Source organism: Amblyomma mixtum, chromosome 1 (genome assembly GCF_055824585.1).
Source record: "Amblyomma mixtum isolate Tamu chromosome 1, ASM5582458v1, whole genome shotgun sequence".
In the NCBI taxonomy this organism is placed as follows: domain Eukaryota; kingdom Metazoa; phylum Arthropoda; class Arachnida; order Ixodida; family Ixodidae; genus Amblyomma; species Amblyomma mixtum.
Genome location: NC_143012.1, coordinates 292,451,088 through 292,466,545, shown reverse-complemented (window position 1 = coordinate 292,466,545; position 15,458 = coordinate 292,451,088). Strand labels below are relative to the sequence as shown.

Below are 15,458 nucleotides of genomic sequence, written 5' to 3'. Positions count from 1 at the left end.
GTCTCGGCTGTCTTCCTCTTTCCCCTTTGATTTTTTCTCATTTTTCTTTTTCAAGCCCTGTGTGTGCTATGTTCACTGCTATAAGAAGACCCTACCATGCACTGTATGATCATTCTTGAAAAAGACCAGTCCCTGGTCGAAACGTTGAATAAATCTGTTAAGTTTTTCAATGTGACTTCCCCAACTTAATATATATATATATATATATATATATATATATATATATATATATATATATATATATATATATATATATATATATATATATATATATATATATATATATATATATATATATATATATATATATATATATATATATATATATATATATATATATATACAGAAACCAAAGGAACATGAGATTTTTTTTATTTAGATATTTATCTTCTTTGTGGTGTTGATCAATGGGGAATATTACTGAATATGTTATCGTTTAAATATAATTGATTAGAAAAGCAGAAGAAAAAAAACCACATGAGGCCGGGAGAACCGAACCCATGACCTCCGAATTACGCGTCCGGTGCTCTGCCAGCTGAGCTACGGCGACGGCTGTCTGATCTTCTGCTTTCGGGGGTATTTATGTTTACAAGTTACTTAACCTTGAGAGCGTTCATCAGCGCCACCCACGTTCATAAGCGGCGGACGTAGTACGTCCTGAGTTACCGCTGGTGTGAAGTGGAACGTCATCGAACGGCGAGGGTGGAAGCTGTGTGAGAACCCTCTTGTGCTTCCTAAGGCATAAATGGAATCAGGGCCCTCGTTAAGCAATTAAGCAGACAAGGAAAGGGGAATGAGGGGCTCGTTATACATATGAGGGAAGGCAACAGCCACAGAAACCAAGGGAACACAGGTTATTTTTTTTGGATATTTATCTACTTTGTGGTGTTGATCAATGGGGAATATTACTGAATATGTTATCGTTCAAATATAATTGATCAGAAAAGCAGAAGAAAAAATAACCACATGCCGCCGGTGGGAGCCGAACCCACGACCTCCGAATTACGCGTCCGGTGCTCTCTCTCTCTCTCTCTCTCTATATATATATATATAGCAAACAAGGGAAGGGGAATGAGGGGCTCGTTATAAATATGACAGAAGCCAACAGCCACAGAAACCAAGGGGCACAGGGGATTTTTTTTTATTATTTATTTTGTGGTGTTGATCAATTTAGAATATTACTGAATATGTTATCGCTTAAAGAAAATTGATTAGAAAAGCAGAAGAAAAAACAACCACATGCCGCCGGTGGGATCCGAACCCACGACCTCCGAATTACGCGTCCGGTGCTCTACCTCTGAGCTACGGCGACGGCTGTCAAATCTTATGCTTTCGGGGGTATTTATGTTTACAAGTAACCTAACCTTGAGAGTGTTCATCAGCGCCACCCACGTTCATAAGCGGCGGACGTAGAACGTCCTGAGTTACCGCAGAGTGTGACGTAGAACGTCATCGAACGGAGAGGGTGGAAGCTGCGTGAGAACCCTCTTATGCCTCCTATGGCATCAAGGCTGCCAGAACCGAGGCCCTCGCTAAGCAATTAAGCAAACAAGGGAAGGGGAATGAGGGGCTCGTTATAAATATGACAGAAGCCAACAGCCACAGAAACCAAGGGGCACAGGGGATTTTTTTTTTATTTATTTTGTGGTGTTGATCAATTTAGAATATTACTGAATATGTTATCGCTTAAAGAAAATTGATTAGAAAAGCAGAAGAAAAAACAACCACATGCCGCCGGTGGGATCCGAACCCACGACCTCCGAATTACGCGTCCGGTGCTCTACCTCTGAGCTACGGCGACGGCTGTCAAATCTTCTGCTTTCGGGGGTATTTATGTTTACAAGTAACCTAACCTTGAGAGTGTTCATCAGCGCCACCCACGTTCATAAGCGGCGGACGTAGAACGTCCTGAGTTACCGCAGAGTGTGACGTAGAACGTCATCGAACGGAGAGGGTGGAAGCTGCGTGAGAACCCTCTTATGCCTCCTATGGCATCAAGGCTGCCAGAACCGAGACCCTCGCTAAGCAATTAAGCAAACAAGGGAAGGGGAATGAGGGGCTCGTTATAAATATGACAGAAGCCAACAGCCACAGAAACCAAGGGGCACAGGGGATTTTTTTTTTATTTATTTTGTGGTGTTGATCAATTTAGAATATTACTGAATATGTTATCGCTTAAAGAAAATTGATTAGAAAAGCAGAAGAAAAAACAACCACATGCCGCCGGTGGGATCCGAACCCACGACCTCCGAATTACGCGTCCGGTGCTCTACCTCTGAGCTACGGCGACGGCTGTCAAATCTTCTGCTTTCGGGGGTATTTATGTTTACAAGTAACCTAACCTTGAGAGTGTTCATCAGCGCCACCCACGTTCATAAGCGGCGGACGTAGAACGTCCTGAGTTACCGCAGAGTGTGACGTAGAACGTCATCGAACGGAGAGGGTGGAAGCTGCGTGAGAACCCTCTTATGCCTCCTATGGCATCAAGGCTGCCAGAACCGAGGCCCTCGCTAAGCAATTAAGCAAACAAGGGAAGGGGAATGAGGGGCTCGTTATAAATATGACAGAAGCCAACAGCCACAGAAACCAAGGGGCACAGGGGATTTTTTTTTTATTTATTTTGTGGTGTTGATCAATTTAGAATATTACTGAATATCTTATCGCTTAAAGAAAATTGATTAGAAAAGCAGAAGAAAAAACAACCACATGCCGCCGGTGGGATCCGAACCCACGACCTCCGAATTACGCGTCCGGTGCTCTACCTCTGAGCTACGGCGACGGCTGTCAAATCTTCTGCTTTCGGGGGTATTTATGTTTACAAGTAACCTAACCTTGAGAGTGTTCATCAGCGCCACCCACGTTCATAAGCGGCGGACGTAGAACGTCCTGAGTTACCGCAGAGTGTGACGTAGAACGTCATCGAACGGAGAGGGTGGAAGCTGCGTGAGAACCCTCTTATGCCTCCTATGGCATCAAGGCTGCCAGAACCGAGGCCCTCGCTAAGCAATTAAGCAAACAAGGGAAGGGGAATGAGGGGCTCGTTATAAATATGACAGAAGCCAACAGCCACAGAAACCAAGGGGCACAGGGGATTTTTTTTTTATTTATTTTGTGGTGTTGATCAATTTAGAATATTACTGAATATGTTATCGCTTAAAGAAAATTGATTAGAAAAGCAGAAGAAAAAACAACCACATGCCGCCGGTGGGATCCGAACCCACGACCTCCGAATTACGCGTCCGGTGCTCTACCTCTGAGCTACGGCGACGGCTGTCAAATCTTCTGCTTTCGGGGGTATTTATGTAAGTAACCTAACCTTGAGAGTGTTCATCAGCGCCACCCACGTTCATAAGCGGCGGACGTAGAACGTCCTGAGTTACCGCAGAGTGTGACGTAGAACGTCATCGAACGGAGAGGGTGGAAGCTGCGTGAGAACCCTCTTATGCCTCCTATGGCATCAAGGCTGCCATTTCTTTAAGCGATAACATATTCAGTAATATTCTAAATTGATCAACACCACAAAATAAATAAAAAAAAAATCCCCTGTGCCCCTTGGTTTCTGTGGCTGTTGGCTTCTGTCATATTTATAACGAGCCCCTCATTCCCCTTCCCTTGTTTGCTTAATTGCTTAGCGAGGGCCTCGGTTCTGGCAGCCTTGATGCCATAGGAGGCATAAGAGGGTTCTCACGCAGCTTCCACCCTCTCCGTTCGATGACGTTCTACGTCACACTCTGCGGTAACTCAGGACGTTCTACGTCCGCCGCTTATGAACGTGGGTGGCGCTGATGAACACTCTCAAGGTTAGGTTACTTGTAAACATAAATACCCCCGAAAGCAGAAGATTTGACAGCCGTCGCCGTAGCTCAGAGGTAGAGCACCGGACGCGTAATTCGGAGGTCGTGGGTTCGGATCCCACCGGCGGCATGTGGTTGTTTTTTCTTCTGCTTTTCTAATCAATTTTCTTTAAGCGATAACATATTCAGTAATATTCTAAATTGATCAACACCACAAAATAAATAAAAAAAAAAATCCCCTGTGCCCCTTGGTTTCTGTGGCTGTTGGCTTCTGTCATATTTATAACGAGCCTCTCATTCCCCTTCCCTTGTTTGCTTAATTGCTTAGCGAGGGCCTCGGTTCTGGCAGCCTTGATGCCATAGGAGGCATAAGAGGGTTCTCACGCAGCTTCCGCCCTCTCCGTTCGATGACGTTCTACGTCACACTCTGCGGTAACTCAGGACGTTCTACGTCCGCCGCTTATGAACGTGGGTGGCGCTGATGAACACTCTCAAGGTTAGGTTACTTGTAAACATAAATACCCCCGAAAGCAGAAGATTTGACAGCCGTCGCCGTAGCTCAGAGGTAGAGCACCGGACGCGTAATTCGGAGGTCGTGGGTTCGGATCCCACCGGCGGCATGTGGTTGTTTTTTCTTCTGCTTTTCTAATCAATTTTCTTTAAGCGATAACATATTCAGTAATATTCTAAATTGATCAACACCACAAAATAAATAAAAAAAAATCCCCTGTGCCCCTTGGTTTCTGTGGCTGTTGGCTTCTGTCATATTTATAACGAGCCCCTCATTCCCCTTCCCTTGTTTGCTTAATTGCTTAGCGAGGGCCTCGGTTCTGGCAGCCTTGATGCCATAGGAGGCATAAGAGGGTTCTCACGCAGCTTCCACCCTCTCCGTTCGATGACGTTCTACGTCACACTCTGCGGTAACTCAGGACGTTCTACGTCCGCCGCTTATGAACGTGGGTGGCGCTGATGAACACTCTCAAGGTTAGGTTACTTGTAAACATAAATACCCCCGAAAGCAGAAGATTTGACAGCCGTCGCCGTAGCTCAGAGGTAGAGCACCGGACGCGTAATTCGGAGGTCGTGGGTTCGGATCCCACTGGCGGCATGTGGTTGTTTTTTCTTCTGCTTTTCTAATCAATTTTCTTTAAGCGATAACATATTCAGTAATATTCTAAATTGATCAACACCACAAAATAAATAAAAAAAAAATCCCCTGTGCCCCTTGGTTTCTGTGGCTGTTGGCTTCTGTCATATTTATAACGAGCCCCTCATTCCCCTTCCCTTGTTTGCTTAATTGCTTAGCGAGGGTCTCGGTTCTGGCAGCCTTGATGCCATAGGAGGCATAAGAGGGTTCTCACGCAGCTTCCACCCTCTCCGTTCGATGACGTTCTACGTCACACTCTGCGGTAACTCAGGACGTTCTACGTCCGCCGCTTATGAACGTGGGTGGCGCTGATGAACACTCTCAAGGTTAGGTTACTTGTAAACATAAATACCCCCGAAAGCAGAAGATTTGACAGCCGTCGCCGTAGCTCAGAGGTAGAGCACCGGACGCGTAATTCGGAGGTCGTGGGTTCGGATCCCACCGGCGGCATGTGGTTGTTTTTTCTTCTGCTTTTCTAATCAATTTTCTTTAAGCGATAACATATTCAGTAATATTCTAAATTGATCAACACCACAAAATAAAAAAAAAAAAAATCCCCTGTGCCCCTTGGTTTCTGTGGCTGTTGGCTTCTGTCATATTTATAACGAGCCCCTCATTCCCCTTCCCTTGTTTGCTTAATTGCTTAGCGAGGGCCTCGGTTCTGGCAGCCTTGATGCCATAGGAGGCATAAGAGGGTTCTCACGCAGCTTCCACCCTCTCCGTTCGATGACGTTCTACGTCACACTCTGCGGTAACTCAGGACGTTCTACGTCCGCCGCTTATGAACGTGGGTGGCGCTGATGAACACTCTCAAGGTTAGGTTACTTGTAAACATAAATACCCCCGAAAGCAGAAGATTTGACAGCCGTCGCCGTAGCTCAGAGGTAGAGCACCGGACGCGTAATTCGGAGGTCGTGGGTTCGGATCCCACCGGCGGCATGTGGTTGTTTTTTCTTCTGCTTTTCTAATCAATTTTCTTTAAGCGATAACATATTCAGTAATATTCTAAATTGATCAACACCACAAAATAAAAAAAAAAAATCCCCTGTGCCCCTTGGTTTCTGTGGCTGTTGGCTTCTGTCATATTTATAACGAGCCCCTCATTCCCCTTCCCTTGTTTGCTTAATTGCTTAGCGAGGGCCTCGGTTCTGGCAGCCTTGATGCCATAGGAGGCATAAGAGGGTTCTCACGCAGCTTCCACCCTCTCCGTTCGATGACGTTCTACGTCACACTCTGCGGTAACTCAGGACGTTCTACGTCCGCCGCTTATGAACGTGGGTGGCGCTGATGAACACTCTCAAGGTTAGGTTACTTGTAAACATAAATACCCCCGAAAGCAGAAGATTTGACAGCCGTCGCCGTAGCTCAGAGGTAGAGCACCGGACGCGTAATTCGGAGGTCGTGGGTTCGGATCCCACCGGCGGCATGTGGTTGTTTTTTCTTCTGCTTTTCTAATCAATTTTCTTTAAGCGATAACATATTCAGTAATATTCTAAATTGATCAACACCACAAAATAAATAAAAAAAAATCCCCTGTGCCCCTTGGTTTCTGTGGCTGTTGGCTTCTGTCATATTTATAACGAGCCCCTCATTCCCCTTCCCTTGTTTGCTTAATTGCTTAGCGAGGGCCTCGGTTCTGGCAGCCTTGATGCCATAGGAGGCATAAGAGGGTTCTCACGCAGCTTCCACCCTCTCCGTTCGATGACGTTCTACGTCACACTCTGCGGTAACTCAGGACGTTCTACGTCCGCCGCTTATGAACGTGGGTGGCGCTGATGAACACTCTCAAGGTTAGGTTACTTGTAAACATAAATACCCCCGAAAGCAGAAGATTTGACAGCCGTCGCCGTAGCTCAGAGGTAGAGCACCGGACGCGTAATTCGGAGGTCGTGGGTTCGGATCCCACCGGCGGCATGTGGTTGTTTTTTCTTCTGCTTTTCTAATCAATTTTCTTTAAGCGATAACATATTCAGTAATATTCTAAATTGATCAACACCACAAAATAAATAAAAAAAAAAATCCCCTGTGCCCCTTGGTTTCTGTGGCTGTTGGCTTCTGTCATATATATATATATATATATATATATATATATATATATATATATATATATATATATGGAGAGAGAGAGATAGAAAGTAAGAGAGATAGAAAGTAAGAGACAGACAGAGGTTCGTGCAGGTCCAGTATCACTCATATTCCTTCTGGAATAAATTGCTGCGGCGGAATGCATAGAGGTATGGGGAAAAAATTCAGAGGGCATTTAAGACTGCTCACGTGCTGTGAAGGCGCAATCATTAGTGTGCCATCGTGAGTGTTCGACCTCGATGCAGGTTGCGCACTGAGAAAAGAAACGAAGACGTGCCTCCTAGCACTGAATCCACAAAAGCTGATCTACAGAGGTCTGCGTGAAACGCTCGGACACTCGGTTCGAATACATGTCGCTAGCTAGCCTCCAACCTAAGACACCTATACTACATGCAACGGGAAATTCTATGACGCTACTCCGAAAGGTGTACGACGAAAGGTTGCTTCACAATTTTGACATTGAAATTGGTTTAAGGAAACGAAATGGCGTAGTAACTGTCTCACATCACGGTGGACACCTCGACCGCGCTTTAAGGGGCGAGAGAGTAAGAAATTTATTAACGAAATAGTACAGCGGTCAGTAGGTGATGTCCACACAATGCAGGCCTGTGACCACGTAGGCCTATTCGAAGGCCTTGACAGCTGGCCTTTACGGAAAGTTTCGCGTCATGTGAGGGAGCAGTAATGAGATCAGGAAATGGGTGTGGGTCGCGCTTGACAATCTCGGTCATGTGGTCCAAAATTGCTTTTTCGCCGCAGAAGGAGGGGGTGGTTTGGTCTAGAGATTTGAGTAAATATGTCAGAGTACGCTTTTGTGTTGGGGAAGGGAAGAGGTGAAGAGTCTGGGAAGGCATGCAATTGAAGTTGCATATATCATCGGTTCTAATCCCTGTCGCAAGCTAGCCTCCAACTTGACTAGCACATGTAAGCTGTATGCAATGAAAAATCGTACGACACCACCCGGAACGCAGTACGACAAACGGTTGCTCACAATTTTGGTACGAATGTAGTCGAGCAAACTGGGGCCACATTGAGATCAGCCAGCTGGGGTATATATAGACTAACCACATGGATACGAACAGACGAGTGTAGTACATTGACTACCGCCGTTAAACTAATCGAGTTGGTGTATTGGTGCACGGTCATTAGTTAGCAACTATTAAATGAGAAAGTTCAAGCACACTCTGTGGTACTTACCTGCATATGGTTGTCATATAGCTGTTTCATGAAAGGCAACAAGTACAGTGATCGAACAGTTAAATAAAAGAACCTTGGTGCAGAAACCCACATAGAAGAGCGGCTTTTCATGCGGACACGCTGCCCTTAGTATTGGAACGATGGGGACCTCAGACACTCGCGCGGCCAACAACATCAACGCAGGGTGGATGTTTGGGCGAGTTGGTTGCTCATGATGAAAAACTGTAGCGCTCGAGACGAGGCTTTTCATGCGGACACGCTGCCATGTGTTGGCGCATGTGTTGTCGTCTTCGTTGTGTCCTCGTCTCGAGCGCTACAGTTTAACATCAACGCATAAGCGGGGGAAAGAATGTGAGCTCTACAAGAATATGTCAGTGACATAAAAAAGGCAAGAGAGCCCCTCCATAATTAAAAATTCCTCCCTCCCTCGTAGCTAAAAGCCTTTTGTTTTGATGCGCCAGCATTTGAACCCTCATGTTGGATAAATTTGTCCGTCCGTCTGAAGCCTCGATTGGGGGTGGCAGATTGGAGAGAGGGAAGCCCTCAGAGGCGAGGGAGAGGGGAGGAAAGCGTGAGAGGGAAGACGAGAGGGTGGCATGCGACGATTAGCGGGTGGGGAGAGGAATGAGGGGGTACGGCGCGTCACACGATGATTGACGGGTTGGATCACACCACCCGTTCGCACTCTCTGAACACTAATGCTAACGCATACTCTGCTGCATCAATCCCGTTGACCGTCTATGATTTTCTTCCTGCGCTTTAACTTACCCGAGGCTGTCTTCCAGCGTATGTGCGGCGGCGGCTCGCCCTCTGCCTGGCAGTCGACCACCACCGAGTGGCCCGTCACAGCCACCACGTCCCGGGGCTCAGAACTCCAGCTGGGGGCCACTGCGAGCGCCGTGGGAGTTGAAGCAAGCGAGCTCGGTCCTCGCTGCGCTAGGGAGCAGTGAAACGGCTCTTTGGCGCTCCCCAAAACACCTTCCATGCCGGGCATTTTTGTTACTTGTTATTAATGGTGCACTGCATCAGCTCTTGAGCTCAGAATAACGGCTGCACAATAATTCCCAAACCAATGTAGACCATGTACATGAGGAAAATTTTTGCGAAATATGCGGACTTCGAATTAACTGTAGCTTTGGTAACAATGGTCTCCTTTCCATTGTGCCTTAAAATTGCAGTTCACCGTGTCGGTGTCGCGCACGCACGCACGCACGCGCGCACACACGCACACACACGCACGCACGCGCCCACACGCACACACACACACACACACACACACACACACACACACACACACACACACACACACACACACACACACACACACACACACACACACACACACACACACACACACGCACGCACGCACGCACGCACGCACGCACGCGCGCACACACACACACACAAACACACACACACACACACACACACACACACACACACACACACACACACACACACACACACACACACACACACACACACACACACACACACACACGCGCGCGCGCGCACAAGCAATATTTGATTGTAAAACATTTCATTTGCTGGAAAGAGGTTGGTGAGAGGTCGCGTTAAGTGGTCGAGAGTGCATAGCCCTCGACGACCTTGTCAGCCCACTCCACCGCCATAACTTGCGTCCTGGGGTCAGAGCTTTCCAGCATGGTCTTCCATCGCTCGTTACGAAGATATCAACGCCACATTTTTGAATGTTCTAAGCCATGCGCCTCATGGTGGCAGCCGAGGGAACTAGATGCGCTTGTCCCGAATTCCTGGCAATGCACACACATACATACCTGCGACTGCTTTTGCTTAAAAGAATTCATTCCTGAAACCGAGGCGCTGCAGCTACTTTTGTTACCGCCGCATACCACTAAAATGGTTGAATGCTGGTATTTGCTTCATTTTCATCAAACAGTACATGCGTGTTTTGCTATCTATGCCTCCTATTTATTTTGTGCCCCTCCACCTTACCCCCCCCCCCCTCCCCCTTTTTTTTTCCTATAGGCCATCTGCAGTGCCCAGCCGTGGTGCTGCAACCGTACCACTGCGCTCCCAAAAACTGCTGCCGCCAGCCGCTTGGACTGCGACAAGCGGGAGACCACATTCTGAACGATGCAAGGCGCGCGTTTGACTGATAATATTCCTTGCTTAGCTTTGCTCGACGCAGCACAGCTCACGCACGCCATGTGTGGCTTCTACAATACGCGGACGATCATGCCTATAAGGGCAGGCAGGTGGCTTGGAAAAGCACAAGAGGGGTGCCTAAAAAAGGTTGCTCCTCTTTCTAGGCTGTGTGTTACTGCGCTGCGATCGACACGGCAGTCTTCATCGCAGGTTTCCTATAATACCTGATAAAGGGCTCTAGGTATTCATTAAATAAATTGCGAAGGAGACTGTACAGCAATTTAATTGCTGGGGAAAGCCTGCAGCAATCGATTCGCGCATATTGCGTGCGCTTGTATCAGTCCGGTTCCCGGCCAGAAACAAGAAACAAAGAAATGGACACGTACATTGCCTCTGTGCGCTTTTAGCTTCACGTGGACAGCGACGCTATCACTTTTCTTGTTGCGGAACCTCAGCGATAAGCTCGAATGCGTAACGACGTATAAATAGAAGCCAACTATAAACCGCATTGGCTCTCTTTCTGACAATCGACAAGCACCCGTCGGTGACGCCCGTATCGAATTCACAGCCCGTACAATATAATTATGTATCGTGCGATGTAACGGCGAGCATCCGACTAAGGCTATCATGCATAATATATAGAGCTAAATACGTGAATACGTGGTATATGTATATATACCCAACTCATCTTAATACAGCGCGATACACAGGACGAGAGAAAGAAACAAGAGACGACACGAGCGCAATCTAACAACTGAGTTTTATTTCTAGAAGGGTTACTTATATACGCACCAAACACAACGATAAAACACAGACACATCGCGATAGCCCTCACAAACCCGTACGCGCATGTAGCGGACTGCAAAAACCGCCTCATCCCAACAAAGCCATTCAGCATCTTAGCACATGACAAGACCCTGCAATCATCCTCTCGCCACACATTCCCCCAGAGCTCGAATCTCTTTATCTACCAGATTAATGGAAGGCGAGGCGACACATGTTCCAGTCTCCTGGCTTATCAAAAACGCCTCAACTAACTCCCTGCAGGTCCTATCTGGGTGACAGAACAACATCTTAGTCCTGTCCAAATGGGGGAAGCAGTCTTTACATTTTCGGCAGTGCAAAGCCAGGTTCGAGGACACTGCCCCTTTTACTGATCTGCGGTGCTCAAACAGCCGCTCATTAATACAGCGGCCTGTCTGGCCGATGTACGCCTTGCCGCAGGAGAGCGGTATCGAATAAACGACTCCAGTGTTACATACGACCAGTGGTTTCTTGTGGGAAACTGTGCATTCATTCCTTGCTTGCTCGTCCCGGCACTCGATCTTCCTCCTTACCGCGCTGCACACTCTGCTCAGCTTATCCTTCGCTGTAAAAACCACTTTCACCCCAAATATCGAGCCTACCTTCTTCAAACGGTGAGACATGCCATGAACGTACGGAATCGCCACGGTTGTTGTAAGCATGCCCTCTTTTTCTTTTGCTGGACAAACGCCCCTAGTCAATATCCTCTCGGATATTTCAGCCAGAGCCATATCCGGAAAACCAGCGTTCCTCAGTCTCTGAACCTGCCCCTGGAAGCTAGTCTGAACCCTATGGGAGCACGATTTTCGCAAAGAAGCCGTGAGACATGCCGTCGCTATTCCCGCCTTGACCAACCTAGAGTGCTCTGAATTGAAACTGAGGAGCGGCTTAGCTGTTCTTGGGTTATATTCCCAACACGTTCCTGTGTCACGGAAATCGACTTTCAGGTCAAGGAACTGAATCGAACCCGAGTCTGGTAATTCAAACGTAAAACACATTAAGATGAATCCGTTCCAACTTGCCCAGTTTTCTGTTCTAGTTACACCCAACTCCCCCCCCCTCCCCCCCCCCCCCCCCCCACACACACACATACGCTCGAGGTGAGGATATGTACTTGATGTTATTACTATATTTTAAAATGTACCTATGCCTCTTTGAAAAAGCTTGATGACATCAAGAACAGCTTATCAGCGCCTTTTCTCTAAGAAGTAAGTTGGACTGAAACGATACGTGTTCTGCATGAAATCCAGTCAGCTTAAGTTCTCTCATTATGTAGCAGTTGTTTTCCAGTTCAGTCACAGACTGGATGTGTGGGTCCTGTCACTAGAGCTGCGGGGCGCCGCGGCGGCTGCATTTCCATGGAGGCGAAACGCATAAGGCGTCCGTGTGCTGCGCGATGTCAGTGCACGATCCCCAGGGTGGCGAAATTATTCCGGAGCCCTCCACTACGGCACCTCTTTCTTTTTTTCTTTCACCCTCTCCTTTATCTCTTCCCTTACGGTTCAGTTGAGGCGTGCGCCACGATGAGAGGCACTGAGCCATTTGTTTCTTTTGCCCAAACACTATTTTTTTTTTTCTTCAGAGAGGCGCGGCGGTGCAAAGCCAGTGCCCACCTTTGACCCTGAGCACGGCGCTGTGGCTGGCGGTGGCCCAGGCGTTGGAGGCGCGGCACGTGTAGTTGCCGTTGTCGTGCGGCGTCAGTGCGTCCAGGGACAGCGCCGACATGAAGCCGTCCTGCTTCGCGGCCCTCGTCAGCGGCGCGCCGTCCTTGAACCACTCGATGACGATGGGCGGCTCGCCCGCGTGCACGAAGCAGCTGAGCCCCGCGCGCATCCCTTCCTGCAGCTCGTCCAGCCACCGGAACGGCGTGATCTGCGGACCCGCTGCGCGGGGACACCGACGGAACCTCGTGAAGTCACTCCTCGGGTCACTTTGAGGACAGGTGGGTGAACGAGAACAAATTGCACTACGCACAAATCGGATACGAACCGAATGAATACAGCGCATATACACTGTGAAAAAAAAAAGAAGCTAGCCTAGCAGTTTACACGGCAAGATGCTCTCACGCGTGCTTTTTCCAAAAGGGACCTGCAATTGACGCCCTTGGAGCAGTACTGGTTTCACGGTGCATACATCACTATCGGCAGAAGTAGCTTGATTGCAGCGCGATTGTTTTTTTTCCTTCCGGCTGCGTTGGCTGTGCAGTTATTTTCGAATTTATGCTACACTAAAATAGCGCTTCTCCTTGTCAACGGTCATAGTTACGTTGTGCATTTTCAGACCTTAATTAGTGATATGTGCTGAGCTATGACACCTGAAAGCATTGCGTTTAAGTGCTGTGAAACTTGAAGAAGAGTCAAATGTAGTCACATTTTGTCGGCGGCTCATATAGCTATCGAACAAAAGCTATCATATAGCATATAGGACAAAAGCTGCTTTGTAGAATGCGCCAAAAGATTTTTCTCCGGCTAAAGATCCTAGATGCTGCTTTTCAGTTTACGAAAAAGCGGAAGGCTGGATCAATGACGTTTTGCTTTATTTAAAGTGCAGTGAAATCTGGTTGCCTAAATATACCGTCATTGAAATTGTTTTCCTTGAAAATGTGTGTTGAATATTTTTAGACATGTCTCTGTTTAAACCTCCAACGAGTGCAAGCACGACGCAGTTCCATGATTGTACAGTTTAAGCTCGTTATAACGAAGTTAAAGGTGCCCGGTGATTGCTTCGTCATAGGCGAAGCTTCGTTACTGCCCGTGCTGACTTAGCTTCCAAGGAGAATCGTCATTCCGTTGTTATAGTCATTATTTTGTTATAAGCCGCTTCGTTAAAACGAGGGTCGACTGTGTATATACTTTGGATAAGCAGCATATTCTCGCTTGCTTATGCTTAAAGGGCCACTGAGACCAAATTGAAGTTGGCCTGTGTCAGTAGACTACGAAATTTTAACGACAAAGAGACAGTCTCACTGCAACCGAGCTTTCATAAACTAGAAAAGAACAGAAAACGAAATGTTCAGGTGTCGTCATCTCCGGCCGATTTCGCAAGTAAACTGTGTGCATCTGCACCGAATGCTAGAACGCGGATCTGAGAGGCTATGCTACGCCACCATTCATTTCAAAACGAAGGCAGCCAGTCCTTCTCGGTGTAGTCGAGTTTAAATCGACTGGAGGGATAAGTTGTGAATGCCGTTTTCTCAGCCATAAATGCGTTATTATTATTTTTTTTAGCTGCGGGGCAGACATTAACATACCTAGAAAGAGCCAGAAAATTGCCATTTTCTGAGAGCAATAAATCGATAGAATTGCCCTCATTTTCCTTTCAAGAAGCATCAAACTGAAACACAGGTGTCGTAGTCTTACTCCTGACGATGACGCGGACAACCTGCTGGACGGGTGGACCGGCCAGGCTCTCCACAGAACAGGTGTACTCTCCGGCGTCCTTAGCTTTGGTCAGGGTCTCCAGAAGGAGCGTGCCATTGGGGAACACGGTCTGCCTCTGGTTCACGGGCAGCTCGCTTCCGTCTGCAGGGAGCGTTGGGAAGGTGGACTCATGATGAGTATTAGGTTGCTCTGCTATTGTCCTTCAAAATTTGTTGGGCTGCAAGAGAAGCAGTTTAAAACGCTGCAAATGGAGTATTTTCGATTTTGTAATGCCGAAGAAGTGGAGAAGAAGAAATTTTGATTGATATTGCAACTGAAGATATTCAAGAAACACACCGTAGTGCTAGAAGCAGACCTCACACTTTGCATTACTCTTGCAGCATGTTTACCTACATGACACGACCTTAGATTTCGGTGCGTTTATTCACGCTCATCGCAGTCCTCATAATCATCGACTATTAGCAACCACCGCCGCATCCAGCTGCACAGAAAGGCACACCCTTTGCACGCCGTGATACCTTGAGGAGTCCTAGGCGTCACCGATAAAGGTAAGCAGCGATTTATTATGGAAGAGGAAAATATGCCTAAATATCGGTGCGTGGACATGTTCGCGCTTGAATTTTTTGGGAGCTGAGCCGTTCCGACACATTCTCCTTGAATGAACAACAATGAACAATGACAGAAAGAGTGTAACAAGTAAAGGTCTGCAAGACACGGGCTGCACTCACTGATATTTTCAGTGATTTCCTATAAATCTGTTTATGGAAGCAAAGCTACTGATATTAATGAACTCGGAAAAACTATGGGGGCCCTTTGGCAGCCTAAAGTGCGCTAGGTGAAAGCCTTTGTCGCGCTAATTCGACTGCCAATGACTGCCTATGTTTGTTACGACTGAGACGTCGCCCTTCCTATGCTGAGCCGAAC

At 47.3% G+C, this 15,458-nt stretch overlaps 1 protein-coding gene across 2 annotated transcripts in view; it reads right to left on the bottom strand.

Annotated features, from left to right (window-relative positions):
• Positions 1–15,458, bottom strand: part of LOC149372036 (cell adhesion molecule Dscam1-like) — a 197,521-nt gene that overhangs the window by 31,170 nt on the left and 150,893 nt on the right. For both annotated transcript variants that reach the window (XM_089566395.1, XM_089566396.1), the window contains exons 10-12: positions 14,514–14,675; positions 12,768–13,037; positions 8,992–9,111 (exon numbers count right to left, since the gene is read on the bottom strand). In XM_089566395.1, coding sequence (XP_089422521.1) covers positions 8,992–9,111; positions 12,768–13,037; positions 14,514–14,675 — 552 coding nt within the window. The remainder of the gene's footprint in view (positions 1–8,991; positions 9,112–12,767; positions 13,038–14,513; positions 14,676–15,458) is intronic.